The 20,594-nt window shown below is 44.7% G+C and overlaps 2 protein-coding genes across 3 annotated transcripts; one reads left to right on the top strand and one right to left on the bottom strand.

Annotated features, from left to right (window-relative positions):
• The first annotated feature begins 1,468 nt into the window (after positions 1 to 1,468).
• LOC148027747 (uncharacterized) lies at positions 1,469 to 20,395 on the top strand. 2 transcript variants are annotated; one of them, XM_087689449.1, is made up of 5 exons: positions 1,469 to 1,699; positions 1,828 to 3,020; positions 17,250 to 17,301; positions 17,377 to 18,639; positions 19,490 to 20,395. In XM_087689449.1, the coding sequence occupies exons 1-4, from the start codon at positions 1,472 to 1,474 to the stop codon at positions 18,637 to 18,639; spliced, it is 2,736 nt and encodes a 911-aa protein (XP_087545575.1). In that variant the 5' UTR covers positions 1,469 to 1,471; the 3' UTR covers positions 19,490 to 20,395. The 2 variants fall into 2 exon arrangements, with proteins under 2 accessions (XP_087545575.1, XP_087545574.1); XM_087689448.1 differs by having other exon boundaries at positions 19,255 to 20,395.
• On the bottom strand, positions 12,066 to 13,232 carry LOC148027748 (uncharacterized). The gene is given in 1 exon segment (XM_087689016.1): positions 12,066 to 13,232. A coding segment is annotated over 1 exon segment (1,167 nt).
• Positions 20,396 to 20,594: the final 199 nt, after the last annotated feature.

The raw sequence follows: 20,594 nt of genomic DNA, 5'->3' as shown, positions 1-20,594 counted from the left end.
GTCATTGGTCCAACCACTATGTTGTGCACCACTTTTTGAAGATTAGTGGCCGTTTTTGTTTCTAAACAACTAACGGAAGGGTGTCAAAATTTATCGCTTGGGCAGGTGGGGTCTTGGCGGTGTGTAACCAGCCTAAGAGCATCTAGTTTGCCTTTGCAAGTTATTGTGAATACATGTATTTACTCGAAGGGCATGTAATATGGACACATGCTAAAATACAAAGAAAACTAAATGCTTCACAAATTTGTCCAATAGCAAGATATATTAAGATAAAGGATTTCAATTGAGCAATACCAATCACTTTTGCACACTTTTAGACAATATTCAAGGGGAAAAGTGTATCATCTTAGTGTTGCTCAATACTTTTTCGATATTATATGCAAGAGGAATCGAGCAAGACTATGCGTCTTGGGTGAAGCCAAGCTAATGTGTGACAAGCTAAGGAGAGGGAGAGAGACATTGGATTACAATGAAGATTGCTTCCTGTAGTCGAATTTTGTTCTAACTTAACAAAGGTAAAGAAAGGGAAGAATAGGTTTAGCATGTGAATGCGAGGAATAAATTAAGGGCTCCAACTTGCCCACATGAAAGGGTGGCATTTTCCAAGGGTATAGTCCTTTGTTTTATGCAGGAGAGATTAAAAGTGCTAATCGAGGGTAAAAGGGATCACAAACAGGGAGCTGATTGGTGGGATGGTAGGGACTCATCGGGCACTCCAATCGGGAGGATGATATACATTCGGCAAAGGGGAAAGAGCGGATGCGAGGCACGTGAAGATCAGCGGAAACGCGCAGATATACGTGGCCGGTTTCCCTGAGACGCAGCCATTTCCGTCGTAAAGTCTTGCGCAGGCCCAAACCCTAGCTCCCCTGCTCTGGTCTTCCATGGCGGTGGATGGTTGGTTTGTGGCTAGGCTTCCTCTTTTTCGTGGCTTTCATTAAGACTACGGAGCTTGCCTGTAGCAGGATTGCGGCCTTAGTGGATTTCGCGAAAACTGGCATGTCCATTGCTCTCTCGGGTCAATTTCCACAGAGCAGAGCTTTGCCAGAGTGCGAAATTTTTCATCAGAGACGGTTGGCAAGGGCAGAAGGCCGCTTGGCTGGCTTGCAAGCAGAATGGGATTCTCTGTTACACATGGTGGAAGATAGTGGAAGGCACCGTTGTGCACGTTCTTTTTCTAGACGCAGACTTCAGAAGGGTTCAGCTATAAGCCATTTGGCATTTACAGTTTTCAAGCTGCAGGTCCACAAATACGCTGGTGTTCTCCTGTACCAGGATCTTCGCTCTTTGACGTGGTCAAATCCTACTGTTTGCTAGTTCGATCAATATCATCAGGCAGGAGTAAGCCACGCTGAATGAAGGGTCTTATGTTGATTAGCCAAGGCCAACATCCTTTCAACTGCATTCCAAGCTTTGTTAGTTTCATCGCTCCTTGCAATTTGCAATTCATGCTCTTTTGAACCTGTCAGGAATGAAAGGTTCTAAGGGAGATGGAGGGAAGCAAGCTCATCAGAAGAGTGGATCATCAGGTGGTGATACCAGCCCTCTGTTCCCACGGTTACATGTAAATCAGACTGAAAAAGCTGGACCTCGAGCACCCCCTCGGAATAAGATGGCTCTTTATGAGCAGTTTACCATCCCTTCTCAACGGTTTGTGCCTTCCAATCAGACACCTCCAGCAACGTCTTATCAGCAGCAGGTCAGAATCTTCTTTCTGCTTAAGAAAACTCTTTGGACTCTTCAGTAGAGTAGTCTCATGTTGAATAAATGTCTCTAGTTTTACTGATACACTCCAGCAATTGATTTTTCTACTTTTGACTGGTGCAGTTTCCATACTTTTCATATTACATGCCAGCTTCAATGCAATATGCCAACAGTAACCACAATGGTCAGACATATGTGCTTCCATCATTTGGCACTGGCAATGCTATAGGTAGTGGGAGTGTAGTGGTCAATGAGGAGTCACAAAGGGTGCCTTCAGCACAGACAATGGAGAACTTTGGTCAATGCACTGTTTCTGGTGCGAGTGCTTTTGGCAGACCAACTAATGAAAACCTGTGTCATTCCAGTGTTCGACGTGGAAGTGGATCAACACAGTTAACTGGTATCAACAAATCTGCCTTGCCAAAGAAGGGGTTGGATGAAAGGGAGTTATCTGTTTCAAAAATGTCATTCCATAGGGCTCTTGATACACCTGTCAGCAAAGCTATGGATGGGGCTTTAGAAAGTTGTCTTAGACATGATTGCTCTAATGGGATTGCTTTACAAATGTCTATTGTGAAGGAGACTCCAAGTTGTGTAAATAGCATGCCAGGAACATGTACAACTTCGGAACCAGGAACATGTACAACTTTAGATGTAGGGATTGAGGGTGGATCATTTGATGAGGCTCAAACAGACGATCCTCAAGTTGTGGAAATTGGGACAGTTAAACAAAAAGCAGATAAAGGGTACCCTGGTCAAGCAGTTGGGAATAAATTTTTGGATGAGAAACAATCAGAATTCAGTACTGATGGGAGCCAGGGAGAGGTTTGTGCTGTCCCAGTGCCTGAGCGGTTGCTTCCAACTACAGACACTAGAATGACTAGGCATTGCACTGCCTCTGAGAAGTGCCTGATTCTGTCAGATTCAGGGAAAGGTAAAATGCAACCTAGAAGTTTAGTGCTGCCTGTCCAAGATCTTGGGCAGTCTTCAGGATCAGGTCTTGAAACTCAATCATGCAGAGATGATGTGAGTTGTGAACGACTCCAGGAAGTTCCTCAGGAAAGCAATATTGGAAGTAATGCAGCTGTTGATACCATCTTCAATAGTAGTGAAAGCCCTCTAGAGCCTGAAAATAGTCAGAATGGCAAAGGCGCAATTTTAGAACTGTCCCAATGCACAACTGAGAGAAGAACTGGTTCAAATAATTCGGACATGTCTGTAGAAGATTCAGTTTCTGATTCTTCAATCAGACCTAAAGATGTTATACATGCAGTAGGACAACAAAAGTTTTGGAAAGCTCGCAAAGCTATACTGAGGTGCGAATTTTTTGGTGGGTCATGAGTAATTATCTGCTAGTATAAAAAGGGGATGTGCATGGTGGTAGATACCAGTGCAGTTGAATAAAGTAAGAATGATCAGTGCTGTGTGTCTTGTAGGCTGCTTATATGAAAAATTGCATTGCTAAATCAAATAAGTTACATTGTTCCGTCTGTCGTCCAGGAATTTGCTGAAGAATTGTTTGTGATAAGTTGTTTACGACAATAGAGGCACTCTCCTTGTTATGTTGAGACAAAGAGGGAGGGTTACGACATTTTGGCAGTGGCCCTGGAGTTTCTATTCCAGTTTCCCCTTGCAATCAATTATCTGCCAGTATAATAAGTAGATTTGCATAATGGCAGATACCAGGTGCAATTGAATAAAGTTAGGATGATGCTAGATCAAATCAGTTGTACGATTCTATCTGTTCAGGAACTTACTGAAGAATTGTTTGTGATCAACTGTTGAGGATGATAGATGTAGTGGCTGAGGGGTTTCTAGAAACTAAATTTTCTTGTTAGCACAATTAGTGATGTTAAACTGCTATGCATTTGGGAGTTCCTTAGCTTCTGTGTATCACCTCAGTTTGCTCTTTCATTTTACTTGCTGGCTGTGAGCTGTTTTTGATACTCTGTTTAGTCCTTTGACGGATTCTGTATGGTGGGTATCATCCATGTTCTTATGACAACAATTTTATTTGGCATCAGGTTGATGTCAACCTATTATAGCCAACTTGGTTTGGCTGCTTGCGTAACATGCACATTAACATGTCTATGTGCTTTTGACACTTCTTAGAGAGGCGTGGAAAAAAGCTCTATTTTTACCCATCTTTTGATTAGGAAGAGGTCATATGTATCATATTTTAGGGATTATATACACCATAGTTTTCAAAAATCTAGAATCATCTACCCAACCACCACTTGCCGAAACTTCATTTCCCTTCTTCCCATGCTAATCATCATATTCTGAGCACTGAGCTCTTTGGCATAATGGATCAGCAAATAAAGACAAAGTACAATAACATCACACGACTCCATAAGTTGGAACGGGCCTGAAACATGGGGTGCATGTCACTATTAATTCAGAATATTAACCATATTTTTCCTTTGAGGACTGCAAGACCCTTGTTTTGCAGTCTCGGATTTCCTTTCAAATCTCCATCATTAAGCTTGCATTCTATGAGGATTTTGAGACCTCTGAGCAGCCCTCTCCTATTGTAGCTCAGAAAGCTAACATCAGAAGCTTTGGATGATCAGCATTGTAGACTGTAGTGTATTCAGACTGTCCCAGCCAGGATTGTCTCATCATTTAGAAGCAACCAGGGTCCAGACCACTTTGGAGCTTTTAGATTGGCTGCTTTTCACAAACTCTGGATTATTTGGAAATCTGTTGGTGCCTATTCCTCTGATTTTAACTGAGGTTGCTCAGTTCTTGCTGTAATTTATCAAGCTGCTTTAAGTATCTGTCTGTATTTGGATCCCCTTAGTTGGAACTGCCCTGCAACATAAGCATGTAGTATTGCTTCCTCAAGGCAGAAAACACAGAGCTGGATCATACAGCTTGCACGAATGTGATTCAGGAAATGGTCTGGAGGAAGGAGCTGGCTACAAGAACTGCCTCTGCTGGTCAAGGTGCAAGTGGAGGCAGCCTTCACTGCTGTGAATCAAGTGAAGATCCCAGTAGGGGAGAACACCACAAGTCTGATGTGCAGTGTTGGCAAAAAGCTCGCAGACCCTGGTCTGCTGGTTGATGCAGGCCTTCGAGCCTATTCCTCAACCTATTTCATCAAAGATAGTGCCATTTGAGCTAAGTCTACTACACACTGTTGACCTACTCATAAAGACTTCCGCTTCCCAACCTTGTCCTAGGGAGCCGTTACCTTGTTGGTACTAGCAGATCATGTGGAATTCAAGGATCCTTCCATTGGATTGGTCTCGGAGGGCTTGAGAAGATGTGTTGAGCTTGCATCTATTGCTACATTTACGTCTGTCTTTATGGTAGATTACATAGTGCATTCTAAGAAGCAGAGTTGATAGGAGGTTCTAAATGTGAGACCATGGAAAAGAAGCTTGAAAGCATTGACTAGACCTTGGTGGATTATTTGAGCTACAACAAGAACTAAGTGGATCTTTAGGACCAAAATGAAAGTTGATGGGCTTTGGATAAGTATAAGACTCGCTTTGTAGTACAAGGTTTTTGACAAAAGCATGGCATAGATTATGAGGAGACCTTCGTATGTAGGACGCATTCCACTTCTAAGTCGTACTAGTTGCTTATCCCATGGTTGGACAATCTATCAGATGGACATCAAAAGCATCTTTTTAATTGGTTATTTGGAGGAGGAAGTCCATGTGGAGCAATCTCTCGGATTCTCTCATATACTAAGGTCTTTTGTTTGCAAAAAGCGCTTTACAAGCTAAAGCAAGCACTGCGATCATGGTTCCATAGGATGGATGAGTTCTGTGAACTTATTGTTTCTGTTCTACACCTTATGATCCGAATTTATATGTACTACTTTTAGAGGGAGTGAGTTGCATCTTATTACATGCTGATAGTTTGCTCATTACAAGCTCAGATTTTGCTAACATTGTAGATATTAACACCCAACTTAGCTCTACATTTGCGATGATTGACCTTGATCAAATGTCTTACTTTTTGGGGATGGAGGTAGTTAAATATGGGGAATCCATTTTTATCTCTATGTAGAAGTATGCATTCAACTAGTTGAAAAATTTTGCATTGATTAGACATGGCTTATGGCTACATCTCTAAATCACATTGTCAATCTAGTAAAGGATTCCCAAGGTGCCCTTCAATGAGCACACATAGATCTATTATAGGGAAATTATGTTGGTTGATTCACACTAGGTTAGATTTAGCTGACTTAGTATCTTTGCGTATGTAATAAAGCTAAATTCCACAACAAGCTTTCAAACTGAAAATACAAGAAATAGACATAAAATGCCAAGAAGCCATAGCCAAGGTGGCTTGGCAAGAAATGGTATTACCAATATTGGTTGAGAATCAAATGATAAGAGGCTGCAGCAAGGTATACACCCCAAGCTATGGTGGCCAAGAGAATTCACCCTCTTAGATGGTGGGAGGTTGAGACCTCAAACAAGTAATGTTTGTAAAATGGCAAAAAGATGCTACACATGTTACACCTCCACTTTTATACCTACCCTAGACTAAGGCATTTATGCTTTATTACAAGCCATCCCGGCTTAAAAGAGCTTTGTCCTCAAAGCTGGAATTGGGACAATTGATGAAGAAAGATTACAAGAATAGCTTGTAAGTGATGAATCCATGCTGTAATGAAACTCCAAGTTGAAGAAGATCCCATATATCAATGAAGTATAGGTATGAAATTTGAATATACTGCTGGAAACTGTCCAAAACAGTTTGTTGCGCAAGAATGACCATAACTTGAAGAAGGAATGTCTAATCATCACGTATGAGCTATAGAAATGTAGAGGACAATCCCTAGTATCTAGCCATGCCATAAAAATCCAATTTTGATGACCATAGAGCAATTATTTTTATGACAGATTTAATATAGCAAACTCTCCTGTTTAGATATTACTCTGTTTCCTGCAAAAGCCATGGAAAAGAATCAAGGTATAATGATGGTTTCCAAGTAGACTCCTCCATGGGCAAACCTTGCCATTTAATAAGGTACTCTAGCAGCGAACGGTTCCTTAAAACCTTTTCTCTTTTGCCAATAACCTTTTCAGACTCATAAATGATAAGACCATCTTCATCCATGGGAGGTAATGTCAGAGTGCAGTGATGCCGAAGCGTGGGACCAAGATTGAGAGAGAGAGAACGCAGAGAGGAGAGAGAGGAAGAGACAGTGGAAGATGAAGATCTGCTGTATAAAGTGTGATGTATACAAAGATATGTAGATATGTACACGGGCGCAGTGCACGGGACTGCGTGTCTCCACCTCGACGATGCAACTTGCTGTTCACCTCGAAGTCCGCTGTAGTCTCCACGATCTCCAGCCTGAAGTTTGCAAACAGAGATGTAATCTGCACGAATCTCCAGCTTGAAACCTGCGATCAGAAGTGAGAGAGACTGTGCTAGACATCGGCTATAAATAGCCAGAAAATATGCGCCCAGTTGGATTGCCACGTGGCAGTTTGATTGGTTAGTCCGACCAGTCGCCGTACTGTACGGCCAGGATCTGACATCTCTAACACCCCCTCTCAGAGCTTGGACGGGGCAGAAGCCTGAGGGATCTGGCATGTCTCCGAAGTAGAGCCTGGGGAAGCGTCTTCGTAAACAAATCTGCAAGATTGTCCTCCGTCTTGCAGTATACTCCACAGCGATGGTTGCATCCAGAAGCTTCTCTTTGATGAAGTGGTATTGGATCTCTATGTGCTTTGTCCGGGCATGGAAAACAGGATTCCGTGCCAAGGCAATGTAACTCTCATTGTCGCATTGCAGCAAAGTAGGACGAGTCTGGGGGCAGCCAAGCGCCTCCGACAATCTCCGAAGCCACACAGTCTCACATGTGGTGGAAGACGTGGCCCGATACTCCGCCTCAGTAGACGAAAGGGCTACCATGGGTTGCTTCTTGCTACTCCATGAGATAACACCTGCATCCAAGGTAAAACAGTAACCTGTGGTAGACTGCTTGTGGTCCACATCACCAGCCCAATCCGAGTCTCTTCAACCTGCAAGTACAAGATTTGAACCATCTGTGCCTGCTGGATAATGAATCCCTAAGTCAGATGTCCCTCTCAAATACCGAAGTATTCTCTGGGCAGCCTACCAATGCACCGTCTGAGGTTCACTCATGAAACCCGCCAAGAGACCAACAGCAAAACAAAGATCAATACAAGTGTTGAGGAGGTAAATCAATGATCCAACCAATTGACGATAGCAGGAAGCATCCGCCAAGGGAGAATCGGAATGTGAAGTGGCCTTCCAGTTCGGATCCATAGGAGTAGAAATGGTCTGCACAATCCTCTGTCGCAAAAGAAACCAAGAGCTCCTGTACATATCTCTGCTGAGAGATGATAATCCCCCTCTGAGACTGATAAATCTCATGGCCCAAGAAGAAATGGAGTAGACCCAAGTCTGTCATCTCGAACGTCTTATGTAAAGCTACCTTCGTCTCTTTGACCGTCTGTGCATGAACACTTGTGACAATCAAATCGTCAACATACAATACAAAAAGCATACAACCAGCCTCGGAAGTGTGTACATAAAGCTGCGGATCGGCCTTGGAATGCTGATATCGCAACTGTGACTGAAGAAACGAGTCAATCTTCTCATTCCATGCACGCAGAGCCTGCTTGAGGCCATACAAGGCCTTCTTTAACTTGTAGACTTGCCCATCTGAAGATCCAAAGCCAGAAGGCTGCTCTACATAGATCTCCTCCTTCAAATCACCATTGAGGAAGGCCGACTTCACATCCAACTGGTAGACAGGCCATCTCCTATGGCCAGCCAAGGCAAGAATAGCTCGAGTAGTCGCCATACGAGCAGTGGGGGCAAAAGTATCATGACAATCAATCCCTGGGCGCTGTGCAAAACCTTTAGCAACAAGGCGAGCCTTGTGCTTGTCCAAAGAACCATCACTAAGGTACTTGGTCTTGAAGACCCATTCGACACCAATCACCTTTTTATTCGAGGGGCGAGGCATGAGATACCAAGTGCCATTCCGCTCAATAGCCTCCAACTCAGCTTCCATAGCTTTTTTCCATGGTGCGGGCTGTAAAGCCTCCTTCACGGAGGTGGGCTCTGGATCCTGCATAACAAAGGTCATCAAACAATAGTTAGAGCAAACAAGCTCCGTAGAATGTGCCTGGTGTCTCCGTGACCGCCGCGGACCATCTTGCGGTCCCCACTCCTCAGGGACCCCCTCGATCCTTGAATCACGGAGTGTGTCACGCGCCCAACGAGGAGGAGGCCGGACCTCTCCTCGTTGCTCTCCATCAGCTGAAGACTCTGTATCGGAAACAGAATCGGAATCAAAAGGTGCTGGCTGCAAAGGAATTGTCTCGGGAGCCCAACTCTCCCCTGGATCTCCAAGAACGGGATGCTCCTCACCCGCTTTGCTATGGCCGGAACCTCCACGAACCGCACATCTGGACTGGTGTACACATCCCGCTTGACGGGATCATACAAACGATAGCCTTGGGACTGAGAGCTGTAGCCAACAAACACCTATCTTCGGAAAGCTGCTTCAAATTTATCATGATGAGTCTTGGGAATGTGAACATAGGCATCACACCCAAAAACCCTAAAATAAGAAACATCGGGCTTAGTCCCAAAGTAAGCCTCAAAAGGTGTCATCCCATCAACGGCCGAAGTGGGGGATCGGTTAAGGATGTGGACTGCAGTAGCCACAGCCTCGGCCCACAGAAACTGAGGTGTCTATCGGTGCTCCATCATGGTGCGCGCCATCTCGATCACACTTCGGTTCTTCCGTTCAATAATGCCATTTTCTTGAGGAGTGTTGGTGTTAGCAAACTCCTGGTGAATACCTTTATCTGCACAAAAACGAGCAAACTCATTAGAAACAAATTCACCACCCTTGTCGGATCGCAAGGTCTTCAATCGCCGGCCCGATCGGTTCTCCTCAAAGAGAAGCCAATCCTTGAAGGGGGAGAAAGCCTCGGACTTCAACGCCAAGAAATAGGCCCAAGTCATCCTACTGTAGTCATCTACGATCAACATGAAGCACGAGCTTCCTCTCAAGGACTCGTTTCTCATAGGGCCACAAAGATCCGTAGATAGAAGCTCCATCGGTGAAGTAGACCGCTGCGGCTTTGGTGGGAATTGCATCCCTACGCTGCTTCCCACGAATGCAGGAGACGCATGGCTGCTCGTCCGATGAGAATCTGCCCACGCAAAGGTCGCAACTGGGCAACACCAACAACTGATGAAGGAGTCATGTGCCGGGAGGCACCACTATCAACGATCCACTCTCGAGTCTGGGGAGTTGTCATCGCAGCATCAGAAGCATTCGGTGTAGAGTCCTCAATGACAGCTAGATGAAGAAACGCAGCTGATGAGGGCTCTTTCTTCCGCGTTCCGAACCTTCTTCACCCGCCGGAGGCGATGAAAAAGCAAAATCTGCACTTGAAAGCTGAAAACTCAGCCTTCTTCCTCTTCAGACAGCAGAGCAAACAACAGCAAATTCACCAACTGGACTCCTTTCCCGCGCGCCCACGCTCGCTTCAGCCTTGTTCTGATGCGCAGCCCTCCCGCTCGCCCTCGAACGCAGCCTTGTGTCGCGATGGAATCTCCTCTTCAGGTTGGTTCTTCACTCAGTCAGCCCTTCTTCACTGCTTTGATACCATGTCAGAGTGCAGCGATGCGGAAGCGTGGGACCAAGACTGAGAGAGAGAGAACGCAGAGAGGAGAGAGAGAGGAAGAGACAGTGGAAGATGAAGATCTGCTGTATAAAGTGTGCTGTATACAAAGATATGCAGATATGTACACGGGCGCAGTGCGCGGGACTGCGTGTCTCCACCTTGACGATGCAACCTGCTGTTCACCTCGAAGTCCGCTGCAGTCTGCACGATCTCCAGCCTGAAGTCTGCAAACAGAGATGTAATCTGCACGAATCTCTAGTACGAAACCTGCGATCAGAAGCGAGAGAGACTATGCTGGATATCGGCTATAAATAGCCAGAAAATATGCGCCCAAAATATGCAGGTCGGCTGCATTAAATGCAGCCGACTGGTACAGTACAGCCGAATTGCCACGTGGCAGTCCGACTGGTCAGTTTGACCAGTCGTCGTACTGTACGGCCAGGATCTGTTATCGCTAACTGGTAACTCTTCTAAAACCTTTATGGATGGACCCACATATGTCTTAAGTTGGGAAACATGAGGTAGAATGAATCCTTGTTGAAGAATGTAAATCAAGCTTGTATGCAAGCTCACCAACTCGTTTGAGGATTTGATAAGGTCCATAGTAACAATGAGCCAACTTATTATGACCACCTTTGAGAGAAGCATACCTAGATTTAGGCACTTTGAGGAATATCCAATCTTCTTTCCCTCTGAGCTACGACCGCCAGGAGAAACCACCTCTTCTAGCGAAAACGGTGAGTTCGATTCCAAGTCGGAAGTAAGCTCAGATGGCGATCCAGAGATACCTAGACCATCCAAGACCAGACGCACCAAGGGGGACCTACACGTCCACCTAAGGCGGAGACGGTTGAAGGAAAATAGGGCAAAACAGCCTAGGGACGCACAAACAGAAGAGCAAAGAAAGCCGCAGGATCTCCCGAGGAGATTTACAAAGTTCAAGAAGGGTGACAGGGTAGTAATCCTATCGGGTGCCAAATGCCAAGGGCAAACGAGGGACCAGCCAAGGTCAAGGAGGTGAACCTAGCACAGGAAGAGGAGACACCCCGACCGGTCTTAATTGCTGATGACTTGATTGAGGAAGAGGAGATGTCTTGTTGCTCTCTTGCGAGAGTATATAGACGTGTTTGCTTGGTCCTTGGAGGAGCTTAAGGGGGTAGATCTGAGTGTGGTGACTCATAACATACCCATGATGCCAGACGCAACACACTTGCGAGAGTATATAGACGTGTTTGCTTGGTCCTTGGAGGAGCTTAAGGGGGTAGATCTGAGTGTGGTGACTCATAACATACCCATGATGCCAGACGCAACACCGGTTAAGCAGCGACCGTACCCGATGAATCCAAAGCACGCTCATGCAGTCAAAGAGGAGATTGACAAGCTGATGAGAGCAGGATTCATTTACGAAATCGAGTACACAGACTGGTTGTTGTCCATAGTCATAGTGATGAAGAAGAACGGAAAGATTAGAGTGTGTGCCAATTACAAGAAGGTGAACGCTGCCACTAAAAGAGATAACTATCCATTGGCGTACACCAAGCCAATCATTAAATGATAGATCATAGAATACATGTTTAAAGTAAAAATAGCCATTTCATTACAGAATAAGATGAATAAATGAGGGTGACCATCGTGGTCGCATGGGTTGCGCAAAACATGCGATACAACTACAATCTAGTATATCTGATACAAAAAAAAGAGAGACCTATGAATCTATGATGAGGGATCATTATCATCATCATCATCATCATCATTAGAACCATTTGAGTGCTTATCAAGAGAGTTTGAAGATGACTTCTCGGTATTCGATGATGAGACACACTCATACTCATCCTCATTGATGAGGTTACCATCATCATCAAATGATAGCTCCCTAGGTGGCGGTTGTGTAGGCGAGGGGGGGATGTCATCATGAGACACAGGATGTGAGCTACTAGAGTCTCGCCTTACATATGTCTGCAAGCCACTCCAACCATCCCTCCTCGATGATGGAGGGCGTTGAATGACCATGCCCCTGCTACCACCTACTTGAAGTTTTCGCCCACGAGTACACTGACTGCGAGTGTCACGAGTATCTGTTGCTATAAGCTCTCTATAGAGCTCTGCAAAAATCATCTCCTCCTCCTCGTCCACCTCCTCATGTATACTCGGAAGAGTGTCACCCGTCATGGTTAAGTGTTTAACCTTTACCTGCTTTGGACTACCCATGCTCATCATAGCCCTCATCATGTGTAAGTTAGTGCGGCAATAGACTAGCTGCTCTAATTGTCGTGTGCCAAGCCGATTGCGAATCTTTGTGTGAATGAGAGAATAGGCACTCCAGTTTCTCTCACATGCACCTGAAGAGCAATCTTGGGCAACCCTCATGACTAAGGGCTTAAGGGTCTTGAGTGCGTATCCAAAGTTTTGCCACCAAAATAAAGGCTTCACAAGTGACTCTCTCCTCCAACAAGTAGGAGAAGCAAAAGTCACATGCCCTCTTTGATCTGCATAGCATCCTAGCTCCTCCAGCAGTGCATTGTGGTTATCCACAGGGACCACATGAGTCAAATAAGCAAGCTGGTCCGAACGGAACTCTCTATTATCCATGACCGCCGGCGACTTGTAGGTCGGATGTACCAATGCGGCAAAACCATGGATGGGCTTATGTATCCATGCCCATCTCCTCTTTGCTATCTCTAAAACATGTGTACGCTGTGTCTCTGTGATCACTGTACAAGCACGTGTCTCCATCAATGCCGCTCTAAAGAAGTGAACGAGAAGGCCCATGGTGGACCCCTCGCAATCACTCATACATAACACCCTATAAAAGGAAGTTACGACAATGACAATGGCACAGACATTTTATCAAAATTGCACATTAAGGCACGAGCGTTGCATGGCTTTGGCCACCTTTGTCTCATGCTCATCACACTCATTTCATAGAGTGGACACCACTGTCTAGTGCAAGGCAGGGATTGCATCTCATGAAGGCATTCTAGTAATAACCACATGCAAGCAAAGCAAGTTAAAGAAGGATTTTTCAACTCCAGTGTGCTATGCTCACGATACATCGCAAGCACCTTTACCTTTATTGTGAAGAGTGTGACAATGGATGTAGCTTTGCGGACCACCCTCTTCACACACTTGAGCTTCCCAATGTCCTCCATGAGCAAGTCCAAACAATGACTTGCACAGGGAGTCTACACAATCGTAGGGAACTCCATCTCAAGCAAACGGCCCATGCGCCGACAATTCGATGCATTGTCGGTAATAATTTGCACCACATTTGAGGAGCCCACCTGTAACCACAATTTACAAATTACAAGTAAGTATACTTATTACTAACAATACTTGGAAATTGGAGGTTAGAGAGAGAGAGTGTAGAGAGAGTTGAAACTTGAGCCTTTCAAGTTTCAAGTTCAAGTTTCAAGATTCAAGAATGAAGAGAGATGGAACCCGAGGGTTGGGGGCCTTGCGGCTCGAGGGGAAAGAGAGAATCGAGATAGATCATAGATACTAGAGAGAAATTAATTATTAGAATAGGGAGATAGATAGTTATGCATAAATTAATTTTCAATGATGAATCATGATATTATCATAATGAAAGAAAGTGAAACAAATTTAAAAGGCAAATTGCAATGTATACCTCAATGATAGCTTGTCGAATGTGGCGGTAGATGAATGCGCCTGTCGTTTTCCTCGCCCTCTTGCGGGTACATACGGCCCGCAAAAAGTAAGTGTCAAGTTGACATGAGACGAGTATGTTGATGATGCTCCATTTCTTATGATCACTCCATCCGTTGGTGAGAATGGAGCAACCATATTTTATCCATGCGGTCGAATAGGATCAAGGGCTCTATCAATCCTCTCCTTCTCTTCATCAATCTTTTTCGTCCTTATGTCATTGTATGTAACACCGGTCTTTCACATGGATCCACATTGGCAATGGCTTTTACCATCTTTAGTTGCTCTTGCTTTAGGACATTGAATGCAAGATTGCACTTAATCACCGTGCGTGCAATTTCAATGTCCGCAAGTTGTTGCCTTTCTCTAAGAAAGGCAACCAATCCACGCACATGATCCGGAGCTTGAGAGAGAAATGATTGTCTCTCCGGCACTGCATGAGCCTCCACTCTTTGTCTTTTACCGGGGCCGGATGCGGATATGGAGCCCCCACTACCAATGGTAGAGGCCTCTCCCACATTGGTTGAAGATATGTCTACATTTGATACTTACTCGTTAGTAGGCATAGGAGTTGGTGCCGATAAGCCACTTCCTCCTCCTCTTGTGGATCCCCCTCTCAACTTGGCAAAAATCTCGTCTAGGATGTTTTGAGGGATCTCCTTGCAATGGAGCAACTTGCCCCCCCCCGGTCTTGGAAAGATGTTGGAGAAGCCGAGTTGCACCAGTTGTATAGCGCTTCCCGCAATACTTGCATGTCCAATGGTGGGAGTTGGTCTTCTTTGTGTCCCTCTCCACATGGATCGTATGCCAATTGAAGGCCTCATGCTTCTCACAAGTCATGGTGCCGATGATGTGGAGAGAGAGAGAGAGAGAGAGAGAGAGAGAGAGAGAGAGAGAGAGAGAGAGAGAGATGCTTGAGTCTCAACTCTTGAAACTTGAGTCTTGAAAGTTGAAAGGGAGGGAGACTCGAGAGGCCCGAGGGTTGGGGTAAAGTTGAAAGAGCAAGAGTGAGAGAGAGGGGATGAGAGATGAGAATGGCAAATGCTTTGATAGGGTGCGGGATAGAGGGGATGGGAGATGAGATTTGAGAATGGCAAATGCTTCGATAGGGTGCGAGAAAGAGGGGACAGGAGGTGAGATTTGAGAATGACAAATCACAAGTCCATTCGAGAATCAAGATCCAAGAGAGGAAGATGAGAATGGTAAGTGCTTGCTGAATTGGTGTGGAAGCATGGAGGAGAGGAGCACCTTTTGTAGATGAGGGAAGGGTCAAAGTTCAAACATGCAAAGAGAGAGGGGTCAATGGTCAAAGAGAGGGCTGCCAGCTAGAAGGAATCCAAAGAGGGCTAGGGGGTGGGGAGTGCATGGCTGGAAAAGGGGGTGGGATGAGGTATCCAAGGCTTCCCACCCCCCCAAGAAGTTTAGGAAACGCGGAACACGCGGGTGCAGGAAACGTGGGACGTGGGATTGAGGACGTGCAGGCTAGGTGGCCCAAATAGGCCCGTTTTAACGTACGAAATCGTACGGATACGTATTGTACGGATCATACCATACAGACGCTGCCGTATGTTGTACGAAGGCAACTATGCATGGTGGATACGCTGTATGTATATGTCTCTTGTAGCCAATTTGATTGGGAGTGTTATCTTCCTTAGATTGGGTTTGTTTATAACAATGCTAAGCATTCGGCTATTGGTTATAGGACGTTTATGCTTATGTATGGTTATGAGCTGAAACCACTGATGCCACAAAGCTTGTGGGATAAAAATGCAGTCCGTAGTTGACTTTCTCATGATAGGTAAGAGATGTTAACAATTGCTAGGGAAAGCATTAACATGGCCTAGGATAATGCCACATTTTATGCTAACCAACACTGTACTCATAAGCTCCAGGAGGGCATGTGGGTTTACCTTGAAGTCCTGAAGGAATCTGATTCAATGACTATCAATAAGTTTTATAAATTGTCTTCAAGGTATTGTGGTCCTTTCTAGACCACCAGGAAGATAAGTAGCATATCCTATGAGTTGGATTTACCTTCGAAAGTCTAAGTTCACCATGTGCTCCACATGAGTCATTTGAAAGAATGATTGGGACAAGGTGAACTCATTGTTCTGATCGAGGAAGTCTTGCAGCTTGAGGATGCTGCTCATTGTGCTCCACTCGAATCCAAATTGGTTCTTGACCTTAGGACTAAACAATCCCATTGGACCATTTATCTTGAGTATTTGGTCTAGTGGAAAATTTACTCATAGGTGGAGGCTACTTGGGAGTCAATACATTCATTGAAGAGTTGCTATCCTCTCTTCGTCCCCAAGGATATTGCTGAGTACAACAATCATTCATAAGGGGGGAAGTGTTACATCCCTGGACATTCGGATGGGCACTAGTAGCATTGGTCATGGTGCTTATGAATGACTTAATGTGACTTCACTTGAAGGATACTTCAGGGTTAGGGCCTTGAGCCCTATTTATAGGACTCCAGGCCGTATTGTGCATATTCATTGTGTGATCACCAGTTTTGGACTTTTGGACTCTTGGACTCTTGGCCTATTGGCCGATACATCCGTACACCAGGATGGTGTGGACTGGTGGTATGGGACGCCGATCCTTGGGATGTGGTCGTGACTTGGAGTGCTCCTAGCTCCCATGCCCGGGGTTGAGCTTGCTTGGCTCTATGGCTGGGAGGTGAGTTTAATGCAGAAGTCCCTTTCATTGTGAATATGGCTTGTGTTGTGTCTTATGTGTAGGTTGGATTGTAGGGGGTCGTCTCAGGCAGTCCATACAAATCCTGGCCCTTTTCTTCTATTGTTTTCATACAACACCTTAAATGGCTAGTTGCAATGCTCCTGCAAAAACAAGTCTATTCGCTAACTGAATGGCTAGTGGCAATGCTTCTGCACAAAAAAGTTTACTCGCTGACTGGGAATGTGCTCCACTGCTCAACTTTTCTTGGGTTGCTGAGAAACTGTTCTACGTTGTGCATGTTTGAATGTCAACTTTCAGTTTAGGTGGTTCTTATCAAACTCAAGAGCAAAGTTATACCTTACTTTGTTTCCTAGGGGTAATTGTTCCTGTAAGTAGTTTTTTATGATTGGTAAATTTATTGACAATTCACAAATGTTGAATGGTAAAGAACCAAATATATTGTGATATGTTGCAACGTTTTTGCAGACTAGAGTTAGACCATGAATACAAATAAATCTAATTGATCATTTCTTATTGGTTGTGCAGGCAACAGCGGATTTTTTCTGATCAAGTCTTTGAGTTACACAAGTTAATCAGAGTAAGTGTTCTAAGTGTGTTGATTTGAGCTGTGTCCTCTACCAGAGTCCTTACTCTGGGTATTATTCTGGAACAGGTTCAGCAGCTGCTGGCAGAAACTCCAAACATCCAAGTGGATGAGGATGGGGACATGGCAGACTTATCTGGTTCTGATGCAATTCCCGATGTTCGAAGTGGAAGGGAGGAGGGAAGAAGATCAGGCTTTGTTCCAAATGAGGTGCGAAGTGGTCTGCCTTCGCATGAGACAGGGCTTCAGCCGGGGATTCCATATGGTCCAGGTTGGTTCCAAGCGAGAGGCATTGATCCCAACAGTCAAGCATGTGTTGGAGGGTATCCATCTATGCCAGCTTTTATTCCTGGTGGCATGAGTGCTTGGGGATTTCCAAGCCTAGGTGTGCCTGCACATTGCATAACTCCAATGGCAGGCCAAGTGAGGCCATTTGTTTACCAGCCTTTTGCAGGAAACTTTACACATGGGTCAGCAGCCTTTGGATCAGTGTCAGTGCCTTTTGGCTTCCCACGTGATGAAAGATCTGAATTCCCAGATAATACTCTCAATGGACATGGGCATGTGGGTGTTTCTGGATCTCAGTGCCTTCCTCCTATGTGTCACAACTCTTCGCCTGATGTTTTTGGGTCATGGTATGCTATGCAGCAGAGCTATCTGAATCACAACCAAATGTTACTTGCCACAAATGCAAGCAATGATATCCCATCAACGGGGTCAGTTGCGTCAATCAACAATCAACCTGAACTGTCGGTCCACAGCATAAAGACACCACGTCCTCCGGACTTGCCATATCAATGGGTTAAGGGTAAGGGTGTGGGGAACACTGGTGTAAACGGGCTGCAAAGTCAGGAGTCTGCACCATCTATGGCTATCAAGACTAATGACTTTGCTTCCACAACTCTACCCACTGCTAATAAGAAAGGCTATTTACGGCACACAGGTAAAGACTTGTCAGAAGGGCTTGATAGTAGTACTGTTGATGGATCTCCTCTGCATGTTGAAGATGTTAACAGACCAGGGAGAAGGGACACAGGCAGTAAGGAGGGGAGGGGGTCAAAGGGCTTGAAGGAAGGTAGGGAATTACTTTTTGGTAGCAGAGATTCAGAGGGAGAGATGGATGCTGATTTCTCGCCAGATCGTTCTCTAAATGCTTTAAATCTTTTCCCTCTCGTGCCATCATTGAGTCCAAATGAACGGAATGAGGTTTCAGAGGGAAGACATGCAGAGTGGCATGGGCGGGTGATTAAGGTAGTCCCTCGGCGAGCTGTGGCTGCATCTGAATCAGCAGCAGGGATTCTCTTGTCAATTCAACAAGAGCGACGGCAGTAGGTATACCTACTCACGTCTTTGTTCACTATGCTACTTTTTCCTTTGTGTATTACTGTATATAGCTTTTTTAAAGCAGTATTGGTAACTTTCTAGGTCTATTTTGATCCAGTAGAGGAATTTCTTGTAACCTGGTGCTCCTATTCAAGGCTTTGAAGTTTATTATTGGTCATCTGACAGATATAAGGAACAGAATCTGTTGGAATGATTGATTGTACTGATTTTGTTTATATTAAATCTGTGGTCTGATGTGTCAAAGCAGTGCACGAACCTAGTTCCTGTAAGGTCTGGCAAGACATCTAGTTCCAGACATTTTTCTCCCACCTCTGGCTTAACGTGTGTGGTGCCTTAACTAGTGCCTACTACCTACCAACCTGCATTTTAAAGATAATATTTTCAAAGACTCCATGGTTACTTTGTTTGGATGTTGCAACTATAGTCTATGAAAGAGTTTAGATTGCTGACTTCCTGTCTCTCAAAACATACAAGTCTGTAGTTTTTAACCTCTACTTTGAGGTCAGCCAAAAATGTTGCTGTGTCTTCACCTTTAACTTCCATATGCAGAGCCTATGTGCTTGGAAGATACTAACATGCCTTTGATTTTGGTCTTTCTGCCAGTTGGTTTTGGGTCCTCCTCTACCAACCTCATCAACAGGTTGCCGGGACTTCACTGTGTGGGTGTCAGCCAACTTTCTCGACCTGGCAAAAGTTAATTTGCAAAGTGGACTTCAGATCAGTCCCCAAAAATGAACTTTTTTTGCAAATAGCTTTTAGTGGAACTAGTGAGTGAGTTTTGAGCAAAGCAGCATCCCACTTTGATGATGGTTCAATTGCAGTAGGCTATTGTATGCAGGGGCAAGGCAGTCATACTGGTTCACATTCCTATTCCAATCTACATGCTATGAAGTGTATGAGCTCCTAGACAGATTAAAGGGAGTCTTTGGGATCATCTCTCCACGTCGTATGCTTGTGGCAGAACTCAAATAAGTGTCACAACCTGCTTATGAATACCTTGGCATGACGGGTCTGCAGTTTCATCATTCTTGGAGGTGGATTGGGAAGTGAAAAAGCAAAAGACAATCATGAGTTGCGATTCCAAGGTTCACTTGGAAAATGATTGCTGTTTTACTGAAGGCTGTCGTTTCGGAAAATTCTGGTGCTGCACTGCAGGCATGTGTAGTCAGCAAGAATGATTATATGTTCTATTTGGGGGAGATTTGGGATAAGATTAAAAGGGTGCGAGGTTCTTACTTGATCATATTTGCTCAGTAAGTCAGTATCTGAATATGCCATCCTCGGGCCCTGGTTGGTTTAAGCGCTCACTGATGGGTGCAGCATTGGGGAACGTATGTGGAAGGGATGAGGTAGTTGACCATTAGAAAGTGGCATGAAAGATACAGTTGATTCCAAGGATGGAGGTGGAGTTCCACAAGTGTGAACCGAGTGCTGGTATGTAGATATGTCATGGAGCATTGGGTGAAAAATGAAGATAGCTTGTCTGATATAAAGTACCTAGTTCTTATGAACTAGAGACTGAGCTTGGTGCCAATAGATGAAGTTTTGGCCCTTGCTGCAGCATCCAGAGGTTGAGAAACTAATTGGCCTAATCTCAACCAGTCTCATACAAAGGATCAACCACACATTAAATGAAATTCACTGAACTTGCTTCCATGTAAACACTTGATTGTTAACTGTTCTGATGTGGAATGTATGTTTGCATCTTTTGGTGATTTATTTTGGATCAACATTAACAATGAAATGTGTGGATTATGTCGGGTCTTATGAACTACTCTGGATATGGTTAGAACAGATGTACTAAACAGATGAGCTGCCACCCACAAATATTGCACCTTACATGTCGTCAAGACATTGCCAGATCGTTTGCCCCACTAAAGTTTGATGGACTACTCCTGATGCTTGCTTGTAGGAAGCATAACCAATCCATATTAAATAAATGA

The sequence above is a fragment of the Lygodium microphyllum genome, chromosome 12 (assembly GCF_053477565.2).
Source record: "Lygodium microphyllum isolate KBCC chromosome 12, Lygodium_microphyllum_v1.1.10, whole genome shotgun sequence".
Lineage (NCBI taxonomy): Eukaryota > Viridiplantae > Streptophyta > Polypodiopsida > Schizaeales > Lygodiaceae > Lygodium > Lygodium microphyllum.
This window is presented reverse-complemented; position numbering and strand designations above follow the sequence as displayed.